This window comes from Mastigoproctus giganteus, chromosome 8, assembly GCF_048544385.1.
Source record: "Mastigoproctus giganteus isolate SK-2022 chromosome 8, ASM4854438v1, whole genome shotgun sequence".
Classification (NCBI taxonomy): domain Eukaryota; kingdom Metazoa; phylum Arthropoda; class Arachnida; order Uropygi; family Thelyphonidae; genus Mastigoproctus; species Mastigoproctus giganteus.
In genome coordinates, this window is record NC_143582.1 from 133,698,441 (window position 1) to 133,718,495 (window position 20,055).

The 20,055-nt window shown below is 37.6% G+C and overlaps 1 protein-coding gene across 1 annotated transcript in view; it reads right to left on the reverse strand.

The window, feature by feature from the left end:
- Positions 1 to 20,055, reverse strand: part of LOC150081830 (homeobox protein cut-like) — a 323,211-nt gene that overhangs the window by 121,575 nt on the left and 181,581 nt on the right. The window contains exon 6 of the mRNA XM_090379744.1: positions 10,429 to 10,696. Within this exon, the coding sequence (XP_090235870.1) occupies positions 10,429 to 10,696 (268 nt within the window). The remainder of the gene's footprint in view (positions 1 to 10,428; positions 10,697 to 20,055) is intronic.

Below are 20,055 nucleotides of genomic sequence, written 5' to 3' on the forward strand. Positions count from 1 at the left end.
AATAACTCCCTGTGGTGTCATAACTGAAACCACAGGGAGTTATTGCCGTAAAGAGGATTAATGTGCGTAGAGACGGGAAACTTGTTAAAATTAGAAACATAATACTGACTTTTAACTCACCTAAGTCTTCTGATGAGATTAAAGTTGGTTACATCAACTGTCCAGTATGTCCATATGTTCCAAACCCTTTATGGTATTTTAAATTATGATTGATAGATCATAAATTATGATTGATAGATCACCCAGAAATATGGACATTCTCAAATGGCCTGCTGTGGAGTCCTTGCATGCGCTCAATGTGGTGCAAAGGACCACGAAACAACAGCGTGTTCAGCCACAAAACCCACCTGCATTAACTGTGAGGAAGAACATCCAGCCTACTCACGAGCATTCCAGAGGCAGAAAGAAGAAAAAGAAATCCAATGGCTGAAGGCAGAGCTGAACATATCATACCAGGAGGCAAGGAAAGCAGTGAAACCTCTAAATATCAACAAACCCACCTACGAATATCAACAAACCCATCTCCCTGCTACCTTCTGGTAGCAGGGAGATGTTCCATTGAAATTCAGACAGACATGACCGTTCCTCCAAAAGAGGCCTTCACTCCCATCGCATGTTACCTCTTAAGCCCATAAAAACCTGCACAGAAAGACCAATCAACTGCCACTCCTATATTGGTACCTTTTAATGCTCCACAAGTAACAAAAGTAATTTCCAAAGAAAAGACTAAGAAAGTTGAAGTATCCCCTAGCACTCAAAAAAACATGGATGTCGAGGAGGAGGAGGAGGTACAAGAAGATTCAGTCTTGCAGCTCTTTGCTGAGGAGAAAATGGACACTGGACAGCGTCCATACTTCCCCAGGAAAGATAAAGCCAAGACTGACAAAAGTAAGCCCTCAGAACCTCGGAAACCACCTGATGGACCCACAAAGCCAAAATAATGGTTAAATTCCTACAGTGGAACCGTTTTGGATTCTGGCAAAACAATGATGACATCAAGGCCATCTTGCAAAAGCATGAGCCAGTTTGCTTTTACTTACAAGAGACATACCTGAAGGCAAATGAAAACCCTTCCCTTCATAACACTACTATTGTCGGAAAGGACAGAACCGGGGATGGACCTGCTCATGGGGGGTGTTGCTATACTTCTAGGCAACCATACCCCATTTCAAACTATTCTGCTCTCCACCAACATAGAAGTGGTAGCAGTTTGCTTTATGGTAGGGTTTTTATTAACAGTCTGTTCGGTTTATTTGCCACCTGGGACTGATATCTCCCAGAAAGACCTTGATGATCTCATTGTGCAGCTGCCTACTCTTGTCTTACTCCTGGGCAATTTCAATGGACATAACACCCTGTGGGGTAGTGTCGACGTTAATGGAAGGGGACGTGTTATAGAGCATATGCTCACTGACAATGACCTTTCCCTTCTAAATGTGGGAACTAACACCTTTTTCCACATGCCTATCCGTACGTTCTCTGCTATTGATCTCTCTATATGCTCCCTCCCTCCTTCCTTCAGTCACCTGGGAGATAGATAGAAGCGATCACTTCCCCGTGATAACCAACTTACCTAAAGGTAGGTCGTGCCCACCTTTTAGGTTACCGTGATGGAAGATTGATCAGGCTGACTGGAATACCTTTCAACACCTGGTAGACTTTAACATCAGTGCAGTCAGTCAGGAGCCTATCAATGATGGTGGCATACATCAAAGAAAGCATTGTCCATGCAGCTGCAGCACAATTCCAAAAACATCTAGCTGGTTCCCGCCATTTCCAAAACCTTGGTGGAATGCTGAATGCACAGCACCAAAAAAGGCATAAAATAAAGTTTGGGGCTTTATTTTCTGCCTTTCTGACAAATCCTACCTCAGCCAATCTTTTAGCCTTCAAATTTGCAAGTGCAAAAGCATGATATGCTCATCGTCAGAGCCAAAAGGAATCGTGGATCAGCTTTACATCAACTATTATCCAGTCCACCAGCAGTAAAGCTATCCGGGACAAAATCCAGAAAATGAAGGGTAAATGGAATGTAATGGATGCATGTTGCAGACCCAACTGCAATAGCCATTGCACTTGGGGAGACCTTGTCTGCTATCTCGTCAGCATCTTACTCCCCAGAATTTCTGGTCTGGAAAGACACTCGAAAAGCAGCCAATTAACTTTAAATCTAAAAAAGTCTTATCCCTATAATGGGCCGTTCATCACTGAAGAGTTAAAAACAGCTCTAACTCTTACCAAGGCAAGTGCTGCTGGATCAGATCTTATCCATTTTGATATGATCAAACACATGTCTGCAAAATCCGTGGACTAATTGCTCTTTCTATACAACAGAATATTTCAAGAAGAGCAGTTTCCAGATTCCTGGCATAAGGCATTCGTGCTTGCCTTTCCTAAGCCAGGAAAAGATCCTAAAATCCCAACGACCTACTGTCCTATTGCTCTGACCAGCTGTCTGTGCAAAATCTGGAGAGAATGGTCAATGCCTGCCTCATATGGTACAGCAACATGAGGGTAATTGAGAGGCAACTGCAACATGCTGTTGACCATCTGAACTCATGGGCAATAAATAACAGATTCAGGTTCTCTCTACAGAAGACTGTTTGCATGCATTTTTGCAGAAAGCACAATCTTCACCCTGAACCTGAATTGAGGCTATTCCAGTAGTACCTGAAACCAGATTTTTGTGGCTTGTATTTAATAAAAAGTTGACCTTTCTACAACACATTTGTCAACTACGTATGAAATGCACGAGAGGCTTGAATATCCTATGTGCAATCTCTTCACATTCTTGGGGCACTGACCGGTGCACCCTTTTGCATCTCTATCATGCACTCATGCGATCAAAGTTAGATTATGGGTGCCAGGTGTATGCATCTTCTAGACTCAGTGTACTCTGATGGCTGGATCCCATCCACCATCAGGCGATCTGTATTGCCACTGGAGCATTCCGAACATCTCCTATGCAGAGCCATATGTCGAAGAAAATGAGCCCTCGTTATTACTTCGTAAGAAACAGTTATCTCTACAGTATGCTTTGAAACTGAAATCTCTGCCAGACCACCCAATGTGGACACCCATTTTTGAGCCATGTTGGGAAAATCTGTACAACACTCACCAGACTGCCAATCAACCATTTGGTATTCGTATCCAAAGGCTACTGAGCGATTTGGACATCACATTAGACAATGTTTCTCCATCACCAGGGTAACCCACTCCACCCTGGCATGCTCGTGTCCCAAACTGCAACTTCTCCCTTAACAATTGGAGAAAGGACAGCTCTTTTCTGTCTACCTGCAGCTCTTTTTAGCACAGCACTCTGAACATTCTGACTTCTTGCCCATCTACACAGATGGCTCGAGGTCAGAAGTGGCTGTTGGATCTGCAGCTGTTTTCCCAGACACCACGGTATTTGAGCAGATCTCCCACGACTGCAGTGATGCACGCAGTTGAGCTAGTCTTGGATCATATACAAACCACCCACCACAAAAAAAAATATATGATATATACCGATTCTCTGAGTTCATTGCAGGCCAATGAGATTCAACCCTCATCCTGGCCTGACCCAGATACAGCAGAAACTGCACTTCCTTTCACAATCTGAATTTGATGTTCATTTCTGCTGGATCCCAGGCCACATTGGGATCTCAGGAAATGATGTGGCAGATACTGCAGCCAAATCAGCAAACCTATTTAATTCTTGCCTGTTAGTCCTCTATACAAACTACAGGCAAGTAATTTGAGAGAAACTGGTATCCCAATGGCAACACTCATGGCATGGATAGACTGCAAATAAATTATATGAGATTAAGCCTGTAATTGAACATAGACAGTGCGGGAACCGAAAATAGGAAGTTGTTCTATCTTGGCTCCGCATAGGACATTGTCACTTGACATATTGCTATCTGCCGAGGGCAGACGATCGTCCTATGTGTAGAAATTGTGACACCATTTAAACAGTCTGTCATATTTTAATTGAATGTCCATATTTTTGTAATTATTGTCATTTATGTTTTAGCCTTATACACTCAGACAGATTTTATCGGACAATGAAAATGTATCAGCTATATTTAAGTTTTTACAACTTATTAATCTAAATAACTTTATCTAGAATGTTTTTACAGTTTTATGCTTTATAAACTTTTTATATCGTATACTCCTTTACGATAATATATAAACAGTTATAATATTATACTTTTATATTTTACACCTTTTTGACTTGCCACATTATAGCCTTAGATGCTAATGTGCCATAAAATCCTAAAACGACCGACCGACTGACCAACCAACCAGCTTTGGAAAATTTCCATTTCGTTTTTGTTTGTTTGGACTGGGTGGTTTGAATGCTACAAATCAGTGGAAAATGATCGCTGTTTGTAGGATTGTCATGTACTGCCCACTCTATAGAAGAGGATTGTAGAGCAGATTGAGAGATCTATAGCAGTGGTTGATGCAGTAGGAAAATGGATGCAAGTGGTTAAGCCAGTGTTTAATAGTATCAAATTCTCTTTGTCAAGTAGCATTTCAATAAGCTCACCATATCCATCTGAGACCTGAGAACTCCACAATGGATGATGTCCATTAAAATCTCCCAATAGACAGATAGGAGACGGTAATTGAGAAATAAGGTTTTCCAGATCCTGAAATGTGCATGGATGGTTTGGCGGAAGATATATCGAGACCACTTAGTTATCGGTATCAATGTGATACCGATAACTATATGCATAGCAATAGCTTCTAATGATGTTTGCAATGGAATGTGCTGGAGCGGACTCGGCTACTCCTCCATGGGGGGGCTGTTAGTTTCAGATCGATCTTTTCTGAAGATAGTATAGTTTTTGACTGAAACAGAGATTTTTGGTGTTAAATTCATTTCTTGGAGGCACATGGCAGCAGGATTGTAATGGTGAATTCATAGATATCATCAATTCGATATTGCTGCAAAAACCTCTGCAATTCCATTGTATGATTTGTTCCATTATTTAGTTTTGTGAGCGGAAGGTGAGTGTCTGTTTTTTGTGAGTGGCTTGTATATATCTGTTGAGTTTTGATTTTTCTTTTCTTGAAAAATTAGGGCATCCTGAGTCATTGCTTTCTTCCATATCATCATCTGCATGTATTTCAAGTAGATCTTCTTGGTTGTTTGTATCATCTGTGTACATGCTTGATAGATGAGATTACTTCACTGCTTGACAATGGGGAAGTCTCTGGGATGGAGCTGTCGGTTCTGTATTATTACATTGATCTACTATTTGGTGGAGATGGATGCTGGACCCAGAGGACTAGTCGAGCCCAGTTTGAGATCAATATGTCTGGAGGGATGGACACTTCTGCATACTTAATTTTACTTGTTTTCTTGCCTCTTGGTAGGAAACTTTATTTTCTTGTATTTTTTTCCTCAACTTCCAGAGGTCACAGTCTCTGGAATATGCTGGATGGGTGCCCTTGTAATTTGGACACTGTGGCGTTGATGCCTCGCATTCTGTTTGTGTATGAGTTTTACACCCACAGTTTGCACGTTGCATCTCCATGTCATGCTGTCTGGGAATGGCCAAATTTCTGGCATTTAAAACATCTTAGGGGGTTCGTGATATATGGCCAAACGTGACAGTTTAAATATCCTGCCTTGACTGATGCTGGTAGGTTTGGAGAACCGAAAGTTAAAATTATACTCCGGGTAGGGGGGACTAAACTGCCATCTTTTCGGATCATAATCCTTTTTGCCTGAGTGACATTTTCATCTTTAAGTTCCTGAACTATTTCATCTTCAGGAATGTTCAATAAATCTCATTCAGTGATCACTCCCTTTGAAGAACTAAGGGTGGTATGTGGTGTAATTTTAACTGGGATTCCACTGAAGGATGTCAGACACAATAATAGTTCAGATGGTCGAAGATTGGCGGTCTCTATTAATCAATCTCCAGATTGGAGGAATTTCACTATTTTTGGTGAACCTTCAGCATGTTCAAGGCATCTCTGAATAATGAAGGGAAAAAGCTTACCCACAGGTTGTGTTGACAGAGAATGTATTATCAGGAATACTGGCGATTCCTGTCTTCCAGTGTCTTTCTTCATTCTCTTTGAGAGAGAGAAGTCATGGTCAGTGTTGTGACTGCCATTTGGTTGAGAGCTCTTTGGCTCTAAATGTGGAAATTCATTTGTTTCCATCTCTGCTCCTTTTAGGCCTGAGGGTTGGTTTATCCCCCAGGTTACCAGCCTTGCCAGATAGAGGCAGGAGTGGTGCAACCAATGACCAAGTGGTTGTTTAAGTTAGTAGAGTTGGTTAGTAATATATATAAAAACTAAGAAAAGAAAGGTGGATTTCCTTTCTGGGTTCTTACTTTTGACCTCTAAATTGTAGAACCACTTCAAGTAAACAAAAGAATAGGTACACTAGAAAAGAAACAAAACTATATCACTTTGGAGAGCAATTTGGAAGAAAATTTCTTGTCACTTGGGGACTGAAGACAGGGTAGCACTGAGGACTGATCCCTGTGGTACTCCTTATAGGAAAACTTTTGAGAGTGTAGTTTGTATTCATACTTGGAAGTTTCAGTGCTGTAAAAAGTTCTGGATGAAAATAGGGAGATGTCCTCTTAGCTTTAAGTTGTACATGTTCTGGAGAATGCCATAGTGCCAAGCTGTATTGTATGCTTTTTTGATATCAAAGCATATCATGACTAAATGTTCTTTTCTAATGAAAGTGTATTGTATGTTGTTTTCTATTTTAATTAGGAGGTCCAAGGTTGATCTTTGTTTCCTGAAGCCACACTGTACTGGGCATAAAAGGTTTTCTAGGTACCACATGAGGCTTGCATTTATAATCTTTTCCATTAATTTTCCTAGGCAGCTGGTGACTACTATTGGATGGTAGCTGTTCAGATTAGTAGGATCTTTGCCAAGTTTTGGGAAAGTGAGGACGATCGCATAATGCCACATGCTAGGGAACTTGTGCTCTATATATATCCTGTTGCATAAAAAAAGTAGAGATTGTAATGATTCTTAGCTGAGTTTCTTTATCATTATATAATTGATGTCATCTGGGACTTCTGCACTTTGTTTTGTTTGTGACAGTGCCTTATGGAGCTCGGTTATGGTTAGTGGATGGTTATATTGTTCTACTTATTTTGTGAAGAATTTTAAATTGTATTTTCTCTTGATGATTTTTATATTTCTGGAATTTTGGTGGATAGGATGCAGTGGCAAATATTTTGGCAAAAGTTTCACCTAAAGCATTTGCTATTTCTTTTGGATCGGCGATATCCTGCCATTCCCAATTGATAATTGGATGTACTAAATTTTGGTATCTATTGCTCATTTTTCATATTTTATCGAAACTGTTTTAGTATTTGTAGTTCTATTTATGGTTGAGGCAAAATGTGTCCAGGAGGCTTTCTTGCATGCCCATCTAACATATCTTCTCTTTCTTTCATTTTTTTAAAATGTATTAGATTGTCTTTGGTAAGATTTTTGTGAAAAATATTCCATTCTCTGATTCTGTCTCATTTCGTTTGAGTACATTCCTCATTCCACCAAGGCTTTGGGAATAGAGGAAGTTTGGTGGATGTTTTTGGTATTGATTCTTCTGCTACTTGGGTAATTTGGTTGGTTACATATTGTGCTGCTTGATCAATGGTTAGTTATCGGATTTTCTGTTGTTCAATTACTGCTAGATTTTTGAATTTTTCCCAGTCTACTTTGCATAGGTAGGTTTCCTTATGTTGGCTGGTTGTAATGGTTTTCTGGCTTCTTGGTATGTAACTTTATGTTCTGCTTTGTATTTTTCTTCCTATTTCCATCTTTCACATTTCCAAGAGCAGGCAGTGTAGTTTCCACTACAGTTTGGGCATATAGGGTGTTCAGTTGTTCATTCTTGATTGGTGTGTTCTTGGGAACCACATTTGGCACATAATGCTATTCCTCTGCATGTTGTTTGTGAATGTCCATATTTTTGACATTTAAGACATCAAATAGGATTCATTTGGTGGACTTGGAGTATATATATATATATTTGGTCTGGGTGATTATTCCTTCTTTTTTGACAGTTATCCTTTTCACATGAGTGACTCCTTGGTTTTTCATTTCTTGTAGTATTTTGTCTTCTGTTATATTGAGGAGATCCCATTCAGATATTACTCCTTTCGAGGAGTTTAAAGTATTATGGGATGTAACTGTTACCGGGATTCGGCCAAAAGTGGACGTTTTCACTGACTGAGACAACCAATACATGACAGTCATTGCTCTAACTGTCATATATTGGTTGTCTCAGTCAGTAAGTTGCCTGATTTTAACCTTTTACTGCTTTTGGAGATTCTGCTATATTTTCCAGACCTTTTTGTATGAGGAAAGGGGATAATTTTCCTGTGGACAATCACCAAGGGGATAATCACCCATGGAGTGGATGATAAAATACTTTCGTGTGGGTATTTCATATATATCGCTTTTTTTTTTTGTTTTTGCCATGTTTGTATTGATCTCTTCACATTCTTGAGTTGATTGGCTCATGTTAGAGGATTTTGTGACTCTGTTGTCAAAATCCACGGTGTTTGCTCCTTTTTGCACTGGGAGTAAGAGCTTTTCCTCCCAGGTTTCCAGCCTCGCCACGTGGAGGTAGAAGTGGTGCCACCTAGTGACCAAGGAAAAGAAAGGTTAGTAATTGATTAATGTAAAGAAAGGTGACTTTCCTTTCTGTATTAGTAAGTTTTTAATATGTTAAATGTTATTAATATGTACAAGGAGTTTAAGGAAATTGCAAAAACTCACACAAAAAATAATGCTATTTATACTAATTGGCATGCTAGATAATTCACTGAAAGGTCACTCAAATCACTACACTTGGCACTAGGGGCTGCGAGTCATTGAAGCTGACAGTTTGAATAGATTCAAAGGTCAACTGGATACTTACCTGTCCGAGGGAAGCATATAATTTGCATTTTCTTATCAATTGATGCTGTTTTTTGTTTGTTTGTTTTTTTTTGTTTTTTTTTTTTTGTCAGGGCAGCAAAAGCCTGTGGCTTCCTTGCACTCTATGGCAAATACTTACTATTACTTTTTGTGGTAGATGGATATAAAGAAAGAGGGTTATATTGGACCGATTCCCACCATTAAATTTAGCATATCACCTACAAGCAATACTTCTGCATAAAGCATAGATTCCCAAAGGTTTAATTTAACAGTCCAATAATTTCCAATTTTACAGCAAAATTTGATACAAATCCTTTGCTCAATTTGGATAAAACATTTAAAATATTTTAAAATGGAAGTCAATATTATAACACACACACATACGAAAATTTTTTTAAGTATTTATATATACAATAAGCAGAAAGATATGTGTATACACATATTTAAATTTTGCATGCTTAACAGTCGTTTAAAATGAAAGTAATAGGATTTTTGTTTATATTTTACATTTAAAAACTTCTTTTTTCTTATTTTCAGTAGAATTAAGAATTGATATTTATTTTATGAATATAAAAGAGGTTAAAAATAGCATTTTTTAAATATTTAATTATTTTTTATTAAAAAAAAAAAGTTATACACAGTAAGTATTCCATTAAAGAGAAAATATTAGTTTTATCAAAGCAGAATTCAAGAAAATCCAAAATTTTCTCCAGAAATTTAAAATTCAGTCACCTGCCATTATTTGCTACAATTAGGGGCACCACTAATGCTGGATTAATATAACTCAAATAAGTTTGTATTTCCTTAAAAGTTCAGCATTACTGAACAATGTAACTATTTTTATTTTAATCCCAGTTTTTAAGGAAACCCTTTTAAAAGGACAGATGTAATAATATAAAACAGAGAAGTAACAATAATCTCCAGAAAGTAAGAAGTATGTAAAAGCAAAACTATAAATTCTGGGTACTTCTGTCTGCCAGATTGCCAAATGGCTCCATGTGATCTTTAACAACACAATACCAAACCAGCTTTGGGAATATATGATATGGTAATATGTTACTTTTACCAACTCTGAAGCTGCAGATTCAATCCTCAACTAATATATAATTTATTTTTTTCTTTCCTTTATCTTACTTCAGTAATAATTCACCCAAAATATAGTGAACTATATATTTCAATTACTCAACTGATAACAAATCCCCTTCATGCTCTTTAACAACTTAATTAACTAACCTTTAACAACAATGTCATGCTCTTTAAAAATCATTAATTAACCAAACTTTAACAAGTTCATGCTTTTTAAAAACCATTAATTTCTGCAATACAAAAAATACAAGGTATTCCAGTGCTTTTTACAAATATAAACTAAATAGCTTAAAATATTTTATAATTTTTGAGATAAACTATTACATGAATTGAAATTTCTGCATATTGAACCTTCAGAAACAATTTATTGCAAAGCATTAAGACCAATATTAAATGACACTTTTGCAATTAATAATTTTATATTACAGTTATTCCTACCTGGTGGATTAATAGCACCCCCATATCCTCCCATTCTCATTAACTTTTCTGGAGCAATTTTGTATTGAGAGGCAACCAACTTATGCACAGCATTTTCATCTTCTAAAAAGATTTTCATACGTATAAATGGTTCTCGGCCTTTCTGAGTAAGCATATGCCAGGGTTTAGGCCTTGCCAAAAGATCGGAAACAGAACCTTGTGATAATCCAAGTATACTTTCTCCAAATAGTCTTTGACTGATGGAATATTGGCTTAGATGCTCCTTTACCTATAAATAAATTATTTTATTTGGAACAAGTCATGCAGATGTTATTCTTAATAAATACTATTTGCATATTTATTCTTACTTTATTTTTAAGTTAAAATGATGGAAGTTAAAAGGAACTTTCCAATGTTCCCTGTCCAATGAATAATTTTCTTGGTGGTTGCAAATCTGTGACCTTCCAAGGGAGCTTTAAGGTTGGGAAACTAAGCAAAAATCACAGGGAGTTAAGTCAAGTGAGTATAGCAAATGTGTCACCACATTGATTGAGTGTTCACAAGAAATTCTTCAATGGAAAGACCAAGTGTGATGGGGTATTGTTATGATCAGGGTCGGGCCATCATGAAGGTGCCAACATTCAAGCAGCACCTTAAAACCTGAAACCTACATACACATATGAAGAAAATTTTAAATATGTCATATTTTTCTGAATATTAACATGTTACTTAACTTTTGTTGATGTGTGCATAATGCTTGTCTACTCTAAAATTTACTTTATAAATTAACCCTTCAATACTCGCGCGAGGTCCAGGTGGACCTCAGCTTTTTTTACATGTCTGTACTTTCCTGATCAAAAAATTTCTAGAAACACCATTCACAATACCTTTCTAGGAAATTGTGCAGGACTTATTCATTTATTCTATTTATGAATGGAATTTCAAGGAGGAGCTAATCTGCTTAGGAAGAAGACAGCAAAGCTCTTTCTTGCCCTGAATCTATAAGCTAAGTTATGAGACTTTGCTTAGTTAACCAAGCTAAGTTTATGAGACTTCTACCTGTGTAGAATGAACAGTGGCCGGTGATGATGACCAGCCATAGAGTTGCTACTTCATTGTCTTTTTGCTCATTGAACTGAAGTGACATGCTGCTAAGATTTTCCACTGTGTACATTAGTTGTTATTCGATAATGAATATTGAAGCTGAATCATTGGTCAGTGCATAAATTTTTACTGATAATAGTGATTTTTAATCCTTATCCTAATGAATATCCGTAAATTCAATCTTGATAAAATATATGATGCTCTATACAATATCTATACAGATATTTCCTATGATAATGATTCTAGAAATGTAGCTAAATCATTAATAACAAAAATCAAATCTTAGACATTTATTTGTTCCCTTGTAATATGGTATTATATATTATCAAAAATCAATGTTGTTAGAAAATCGATGCAAAATTTAAACACATCGATACCAACAATCATAAAAATGTTGCATGCATTAGGTGAGTATTTTGAAGAATCTAGAACAATTAGATTAAATATGTTAAAAATATGTTAAATGAAGCAGCAGCTGTTGCTAATGAAATAAATTGCAAAACTAGATTTACAGAAGCCTCAATTACACAACCACATAAAAAAAAAGAATGTTTCTTTATGAAAGTAATCATGAAACTATAAATTTGCCTGAAGCTTCATACAAAATAAATTTTTATTTTGTCACACTAGATATAACAATATTACAAATAGAAGAGAGAGATTTTAACAACTGAAGGCTCATAATAATAGTTTTAATTTTTTATTGGACCTTTATTCATTTCCATCTCTAAACAACAAAACCAAAATTAAACATTGTATGGACTTAAACTAATTTGTCAATCCTTCTTTAAAATAAATTGACATTAATGCTATTGACTTGTGTGAAGAGATAGAAAATTTGTCAATTTTTATACAGCCAAATATGGAAGCATATGATGTGTTACAGTATATTTTTTCAAACAATCTTCTTGCTATGTTTCCCAATGTTTCTATTGCAATATAAATATTCTCAACCATGTGCTATGGTAACAACTATGGTAACATGGAGAATATGCTTTTTTTCCAAATTAAAAATGGTAAAGAACTACTTAAGATCAACAATGATGTAAGAAAGGTTAACAAATTTGAGTCTAATTAGTACTGAAAAAAAGATAGTTTCTAGTTTCAATATTTCTGAAATTTCATCGATTTTTTTTTTTCAATTAAGAAAATCAAGAAGAATAAACATTTTGTTTCTTACTATGACATTATTAGCATTAGCATTAGCATTAGTAGAGGCATTTGATGCAAGAAAGCAAGCTTATGCAGCATCAGCCAAAAAAAAAAAAAAAAAAAAAGTAACATAAATAAATAAAAATAACCACTTCCACTTCACCCCTCTGTTCGTTCGAAATACCTGTCCAGCTGAGCCTTAAACTTATTTAGGCTATCAACTTCCACGACAAGGGATGGAAGTCTGTTCCACCCACCAACCACCCGCTGGCTAAAGGCAAATTTCCGCACATCTATCCTACATCTGTCTTTCCTCAATTTGAATTTATGCCCTCTCAGGTGATTTTTCTGAGCTAGAGGAAGAATCCCATCAGCATTGAGCATGCTCAAACCATTCAAGGCTTTGTACACCTCTATCAGATCACCCCGCTGGTACCTAGTTTCCAGACACTGTAATTTGCAAAACTTAAGCCTTTCTTCGTAAGAGAACCCCTTTGTCCCATTCACCAATCTAGTTGCCCTTCTCTGTACTCGTTCCAGCAGCTCTACATCCTTCCTGAAATGAGGCCTCCAGGCCTGTATACAGTACTCTAGGTGTGGCCTGACCATTGCCTTATACAAGGGAATAATCACCTCCTTATCCCTGCTAGAAAAATTCCTATATATCATTGACAATACACCATGAGCTACTCTTGCAGCTCGTCTGCACTGCTCAGAGAACTTCATATCTGCCTGCACCACCACCCCCAGGTCCCTTTCATTCTCTACCACTGTCAGTGTAGTACCACAGAGTTGATACGTTGCTCTGGGGTTGCTGTTTCCCATATGTAGTACTTTACATTTGTCAATGTTAAACTTCATTTGCCACCTCGAAGCCCATCTGCTCAACCTTTCCAAATCCTGTTGCAGCAGCATAGTGTCAGTAGTGTCCTTGACAACCCTGCCAACCTTCGTATCGTCTGCAAACTTGGACATTAAGCCTGATATACCATCATCAATATCATTTATAAATACAGAAAACAATAAAGGCCCCAATACTGAACCCTGAGGGACTCCACTAATAACATTAGTCCACGATGAGCAGTGTCCATTGATTACCACACTCTGTCTTCTCCCCCTCAACCACCCCTTTATCCATAGCAGCAACTTGCCTCCAATGCCACACTGCTCCAATTTGTGCAGCAGTCTTCCATGTGCAACAGTATCAAAAGCCTTTCTAAGATCCAAGTATATAATATCAAAGTTATTCCCTGCATCCAGTTCTTTTGTGACTGCATCATAGTATCCAATCAAATTGGTCAGGCAAGACTTCCCCTTAACAAAACCATGCTGTGTCCTAGCTATAACTGAAGTCTTGTCTAGATGATCCTGCAGTGCTTCTTTCACCAGTGCCTCCATTAATTTTCCGGGAACAGAAGTTAAACTCACAGGTCTATAATTACTTGTGTCAGCCTTTGATCCCCCTTTGTGAATTGGGGTCACATTTGCACATCTCCAGTCAATGGGTACCTCCCCTGAGTCCAAGGAAGCTCTCATAATTATGGCTAAGGGTTTGCTTACCTCCTTTGCTGCCTCCTTTAATATAACTGGATAGATCCCATCCACCCCAGGTGCCTTTCTTGCGTTTATCTTCAACAATTTCTCCTCCACTTTGCTCTCAGTTATTACAAGATTCTCTAGCTTACTGCTAGAGTTGAATACACCTCTGGCATTCCCCTCGCTGAATAACTCCTCATGTGTGAATGTCGATGCAAAATATTCATTTAGTTTGTTAGCTACCCGAGCAGGGTCATCAACAGTTGACCCATCGATCTCAAGTGGACCAATCTGATTCATCCCCTTCCTTCTAGAGTTTACATAAGTAAAGAACTCTTTGCTGTTTTTCTTCGCATCCCTTGCCAAGGATCTCTCGTAATCTGCCTTCGCCTGCCTAACCTCCTTTGTAACTTGGTTACAGATCAACTTGTATCTATCATAGGCGTCCGTGTCACGTGTTAATTTGTATGTATCCCATGCATTTTTCTTCTCTGCCATATGCCTTATTAGTTCATCTGACAACCATTTAGGCCTAAACCTTGAACAATATTTCTTAGTTGGTATGTAAAGCCTAGTAGCTTCCACAATAAGTTCTTTGAATGCTTCCCATTTTGAATTTGCTGTTGGCAATATCATCAGTTGATCCCACTGTATAGAATTTAAATACTGTCTCAGTCCATTGTAGTCGCCTTTACGAAAGCAATACCCCTTCCCTTTACCCCTAATGGTAGTTACCTCTTTGAGTAACTCCCACTTCAGCACACTGTGATCACTGCCACCAAGTGGTTCATTTATCTGCAGATTCTTAATGCATGAAGAATCACTACTGATAATCAAATCAAGAGTATTACTCCCTCTAGTTGCCTCCCGAACATGCTGATGTAGAAAACAATCATCCAATAAATCCACAAAAGCCTTGCTACTGTGTGAGTGACCAGCCCCCAAATTCCAGTCAATATCTGGGAAATTAAAATCCCCCATTATAAGACTCTCTGATTTACTGGGCCACTCTATTTCTCCGAACAGTTTCTTATTATACTCATCAGAGTCATTAGGCCTATAGCACACTCCTACTCTCAATTTTGATCTCCCAATGCTTATGTCACACCAAACTGACTCGACACTGCACTGTCCAGCGATGTCGACTGGCTTCACTTCCTTGGATTTTATGTGTTTTTTAACTAATAGCATAACCCCTCCTCCCTTCCTATCCTGTCTATCCTTTCTGTAGACATTGTACTCCCCAAATTCCAGTTCTGCATTTCTTATATCTGTGTGACACCACGTCTCTGAAATCCCCACAATATCTGCCTTTGATGTTTTGAGCAATACCTCAAATTCATCAAATTTATTTACTAAACTCCTAGCATTGGTGTACACACAAGTATACATGCACCTGTTCTTTTTCTTAGCTACCCTAACACAACCCATGTGTTTACTTGTACCCCAATGATTCCCAGCAGTCTCTGAAATATCCTGCATCTTATTTTCCAGGCTGCGGCTCATTCCAATAGAAGCAGTGCAAGAATCACTTTCACCTCTGCCAGTGGCTACTGTTAATCTATTAGTCCTTGTATCCCCCCAATCTAGCAGTTTTCCGACCCACCTAACATTGCCTCGATAGCATCAGCAAACATTCTTGCACCCTTTCTATTTAAGTGTATCCCATCCCTGTAGAAGCAGTCTCTCCTGTTAACAAGTACAGACCAGGCTGAAAAAAATTCTACCCCTTGAGCCCTGCACAATCTTTCCAGGGCCGAATTGATTGACAGGGCTCTCATCATATACTCCCTCCTATCGTGTCTGGGCAGAATTGCAAACACTTTCAATTTCAACCCTAATTCACGGCTTTTTTTCATCAGTGACCTGTACTTGTCAAGTAATTCCGCCGGTCTCCTACTCTTAATGTCATTAGTGCCAACGTGTACAACTATATCACCTTTTGTGCCCTTAAATTGTATTCTTCTTTGTTATATAATTTATATGTATAAACATATTCCTTTTGTATATATAACCTTTTCTTCGTTGTTTCTTTTCTAATTAATTTTTAATTTATACTTTTTATTAGTTTTGATTATGTAAATTTCGTTGTCAATAATTATAATTGTATTACTTTTGTTAATATTATTGCCTGATTGTTTGGGTCAAGTGATTTACATGCTCCAGTTATTTCAATTGTTTTAGTTTCTTAAACTAGTGTAACCATCTCAATTTTCATTTAATGTCTTAGATTGATATTCACAGTTTGTGATGCATGGTTATTAAAATAGTAATGCTACTAATTTGTCCAGCAATTTCAAAATTCCTGGCAGTATTGCTAAAGTTGAACCAGACCTTGTTGTTTGCCATTGGAGCCCACCTACTGCAAAAAGTACATGGTTGGCTTCTTGCCACCAGACTTAATCTTAGCCTGAAGGAACATTCCTTGGTGAGTAGTACTCTTTGTTTTTGCACTGTGCAACTTTGCCATATTTCTCCCTGTAGTGATTAGTACATTTTGGATAAAATACCATTAAAAATATACAACCCTGCTCGAGCTTTGAAAAACCTTCCGAAACGTACAGGATTATGCCAGCTTCTTTTTTTAATTACAGTAATACCCCGACTTACGCTACCCCGACTTACGCGAACTCGGAGTTACGCGGTTCTTGATTTTTTCGTTTGGCAACCTGCCGCACACTATCTTCAAGGTCGTTTTTCATATGTTATCGATATACGGTGCGACTGCGGAGAATGAGAGCGAAAGATGAACAAAATTCAACTTTGCTGCTTTTATGTTTTTTATATCAGTGAAGGGGAAACACATTTCACCATAATAACGTAAAAAATAACACAATTCCAGCTATCGGTATCATCGCAAATGCAATTAGATCGAGTTTACTACCAGTTTATAACAGATTTCACTAGCAGAAACGCAACTGGATTTTTATTGTTTTATGGTAGTAACCCCTAGAAATGTGAGGTGTTAAGTGTATCTTTGCCTTTACGGTGTTGTTTATTCAGTTGCTACATGCACGCAGCTTTGTTTATGCGTATCAAGCGTGCCTCCTCGTTTTGTAATTGCGCTTTATTCCCTAAAAATGAGTAAAATACTTAAAAGGTGTGAAAAGGAAGCATCCTGGTGACAGATTCAGAGAGAAAAAGAAAAGCAATTATCGATAAACAGAGGCGGACTGGGTCAAAAATTCTTACCCGGGAAAATTTATAGTGGCCTCATACTATGGTTTATGGCCAAAATCACACCAGCCACCAGGGTTTCCCCGGTAAGGCTTATGGCCAGTCCATCTCTGTCGATAGAGAAAAAATATGAAATTGTGAAACGCTTTGAGCGAAATGAAAGACCATGTGATATTGCACGTGCTACAGGCCTAAATGAAGCAACGGCGAAAAGCACATGACAATTGCAAACTTGACAGGTTGAAAATTGAAAAGGGCTCAATTGTAAAAGGCTTAAAAATTTTAGAAAACATAGACTCCAACGAAGAACGCGTTATAGCTACAAAGCAAGGAATAAAAAAATTATTAGTTTGCTACGAAGAAATTCTGCGTGAAAAAAAGAACGCGCTGTGTCGTCAGACGAATTTGTTAGATTTTATGAAGCCATCGACATCGAAATAACTTTTTTACGTAAGTCATTTGTTTTTTTAATACATATTTTGTATTAATATGTATAAAGAACTGCAATTTTATTAATATTTTTCTTCTAAACTAGTGTTTTTGTTAGTCCTTGGTCCCAATTAAGCAAAATTTATATGTATTTATATGCAAAGTTGTACCCCGACTTACGCGATTTTCGTCGGACCCACCTATCGCGTAACTTCGGGGTATTACTGTATTGTAGTGGCATAAAAGATTTAAAACAGACTGCACAACTTAGGAAATCAAAATAGAGATAAATCAGATATAGGTGACATATTGGCTGCTCGATTGGCTCATTTCACTCCCTCTGGAATGCTGAATGATGTTAATGACATCACCATATATAACAATTCCACTTTCAGTGAGCTGGCTATGAACAGCAAGCTTTTGCCTGTGGTTATTGATAACTGTACTCAAACGGAATCACAAGCTTCAGTCAGCTGTTCTTTTTTGCAGTTGTAATACTGAGAAACTGGAAACTATTGAAGCCCATGCTAAGAAAACTATTGGATGAAACAATGCAAGACAGACGTCGACGACCACATTCATCCACCACCTTTCTCTGCCCAAAGTGCTGTCCACTATAAGATATCATTCCAGAAATGGCGTATTCTTGATACACTTAATACTGTCAAACGGGATAGTGCAATTTCTGTACCACCTCTGTGATAGAATAACCCATACGTTGGACACCCACTATCATCCCTCTTTCAAAGTTAGTTAACTCACGTTTATCTATATTGAAATCGAATTACCATCTATGTGAATGCATTGATGCAGTGTACCTATATACCTGCTAAGTGGTGGGTACATCCACTACCGAGAGAGGTGACAGCGTCGCGTTGCCCAGGAATCAGGTATCCCATGAATTCTCTCTTTCAGTGCAAGAATTAATGTCTTGTTATGGGTTATTTTAATTTGCCTCTAATTGATTGAAGCAAATGGGAAGGAAACTCCACATGGGGGACAAAATTTTTGTATCAACAAATATGTATTAGGGAAAAGAATATTCTAGACCTCATCATCACCCATGAACCAGGTGGCATAATTGGGCTGACAGTAGCAGGAAGTGATCACAGAGTTCTACGGTGGACAATGAAGAGAGAGAGAGAGAAAGAGGGGTAGCAGTTGTTAAAGGCAAAGGAATGGGTTATAATTTCAGGAAAGGAAATTACAGCTTAAGATGCTACATGACCTCTATTAACTGGGTAGATATCTCACAGAAGGTGAATACAATTGAATTATAGTATACCTTTAAATCACAGAAACCTTGAATGCTTATATACCATTAAAAAATACTCCATGAGGAAGATTCTAAGTTGGATGAATAAGGAAGTTGCCAGATTACTTGAACAGTAAAAGATGTCATAGAAAAGTTACAGAGCAATAAAAAGTACTGAAGCCTATAACAACTACAAATTGATCTGTAATAGTGCCACAGAAAAGGTTAGGCTGGCAAAGACAGATTATGAGAAATTGGTGGCAAAGAGAGCAAAGAGTGGGGATAGGGAATGCTTCACATATATAAATGTGAAGAAGATAAGGACAAACCAAATCAGACACTTATGTAATGGGTGTGAGATAGCATTAGATACTCCAGCTGCAGTTGCAAATGAATTCAACAGTTATTTTGCATCGATATTTAAAGAAGAAAACCCTTTGTGTCAATGAGAAATTATGGAAGTTAAGTGAAAATAATGTAATTAATGATGTTGAAATTTCATATGTTTATTTAACGAAAAAACTTTCGAGCCTGCAGGCCAGTAAGACCCATGGAGTTGATGGCATATACTCTATAATCTTAAGGGAGACGGCAAGTGAGTGCATTTAACCATTGAGGCTAATTATGAGAGCATCACTGGACTCGGGAGTGAGTCCGTTGAATTGGAAATGTGCCAATGCATCTCCAATACATAAGGGCAGTTCTAAGAGTGAAGTGGAAATTACCGGCCAGTCGGTGTAACTTCAGTAGTAGGGAAAATCGTGGAGATAATGATCAAGGGTGGAATTTAGGATCATTTAGATAGAAATGGAATTCTGAAGGATACTCAGCATGTTTTTGTAAAGGGAAAATAATGTTTAACTAATCTGATTAGCTATTTTGACAGGGTCACTCAAGAGCTGAATTTAGGGAATAATTTCGGCATTGTTTATTTGGATTTCAGCAAAGCATTTGACTCAGTCCCACATGATCAGTTACTCTATAAGCTGGAACAG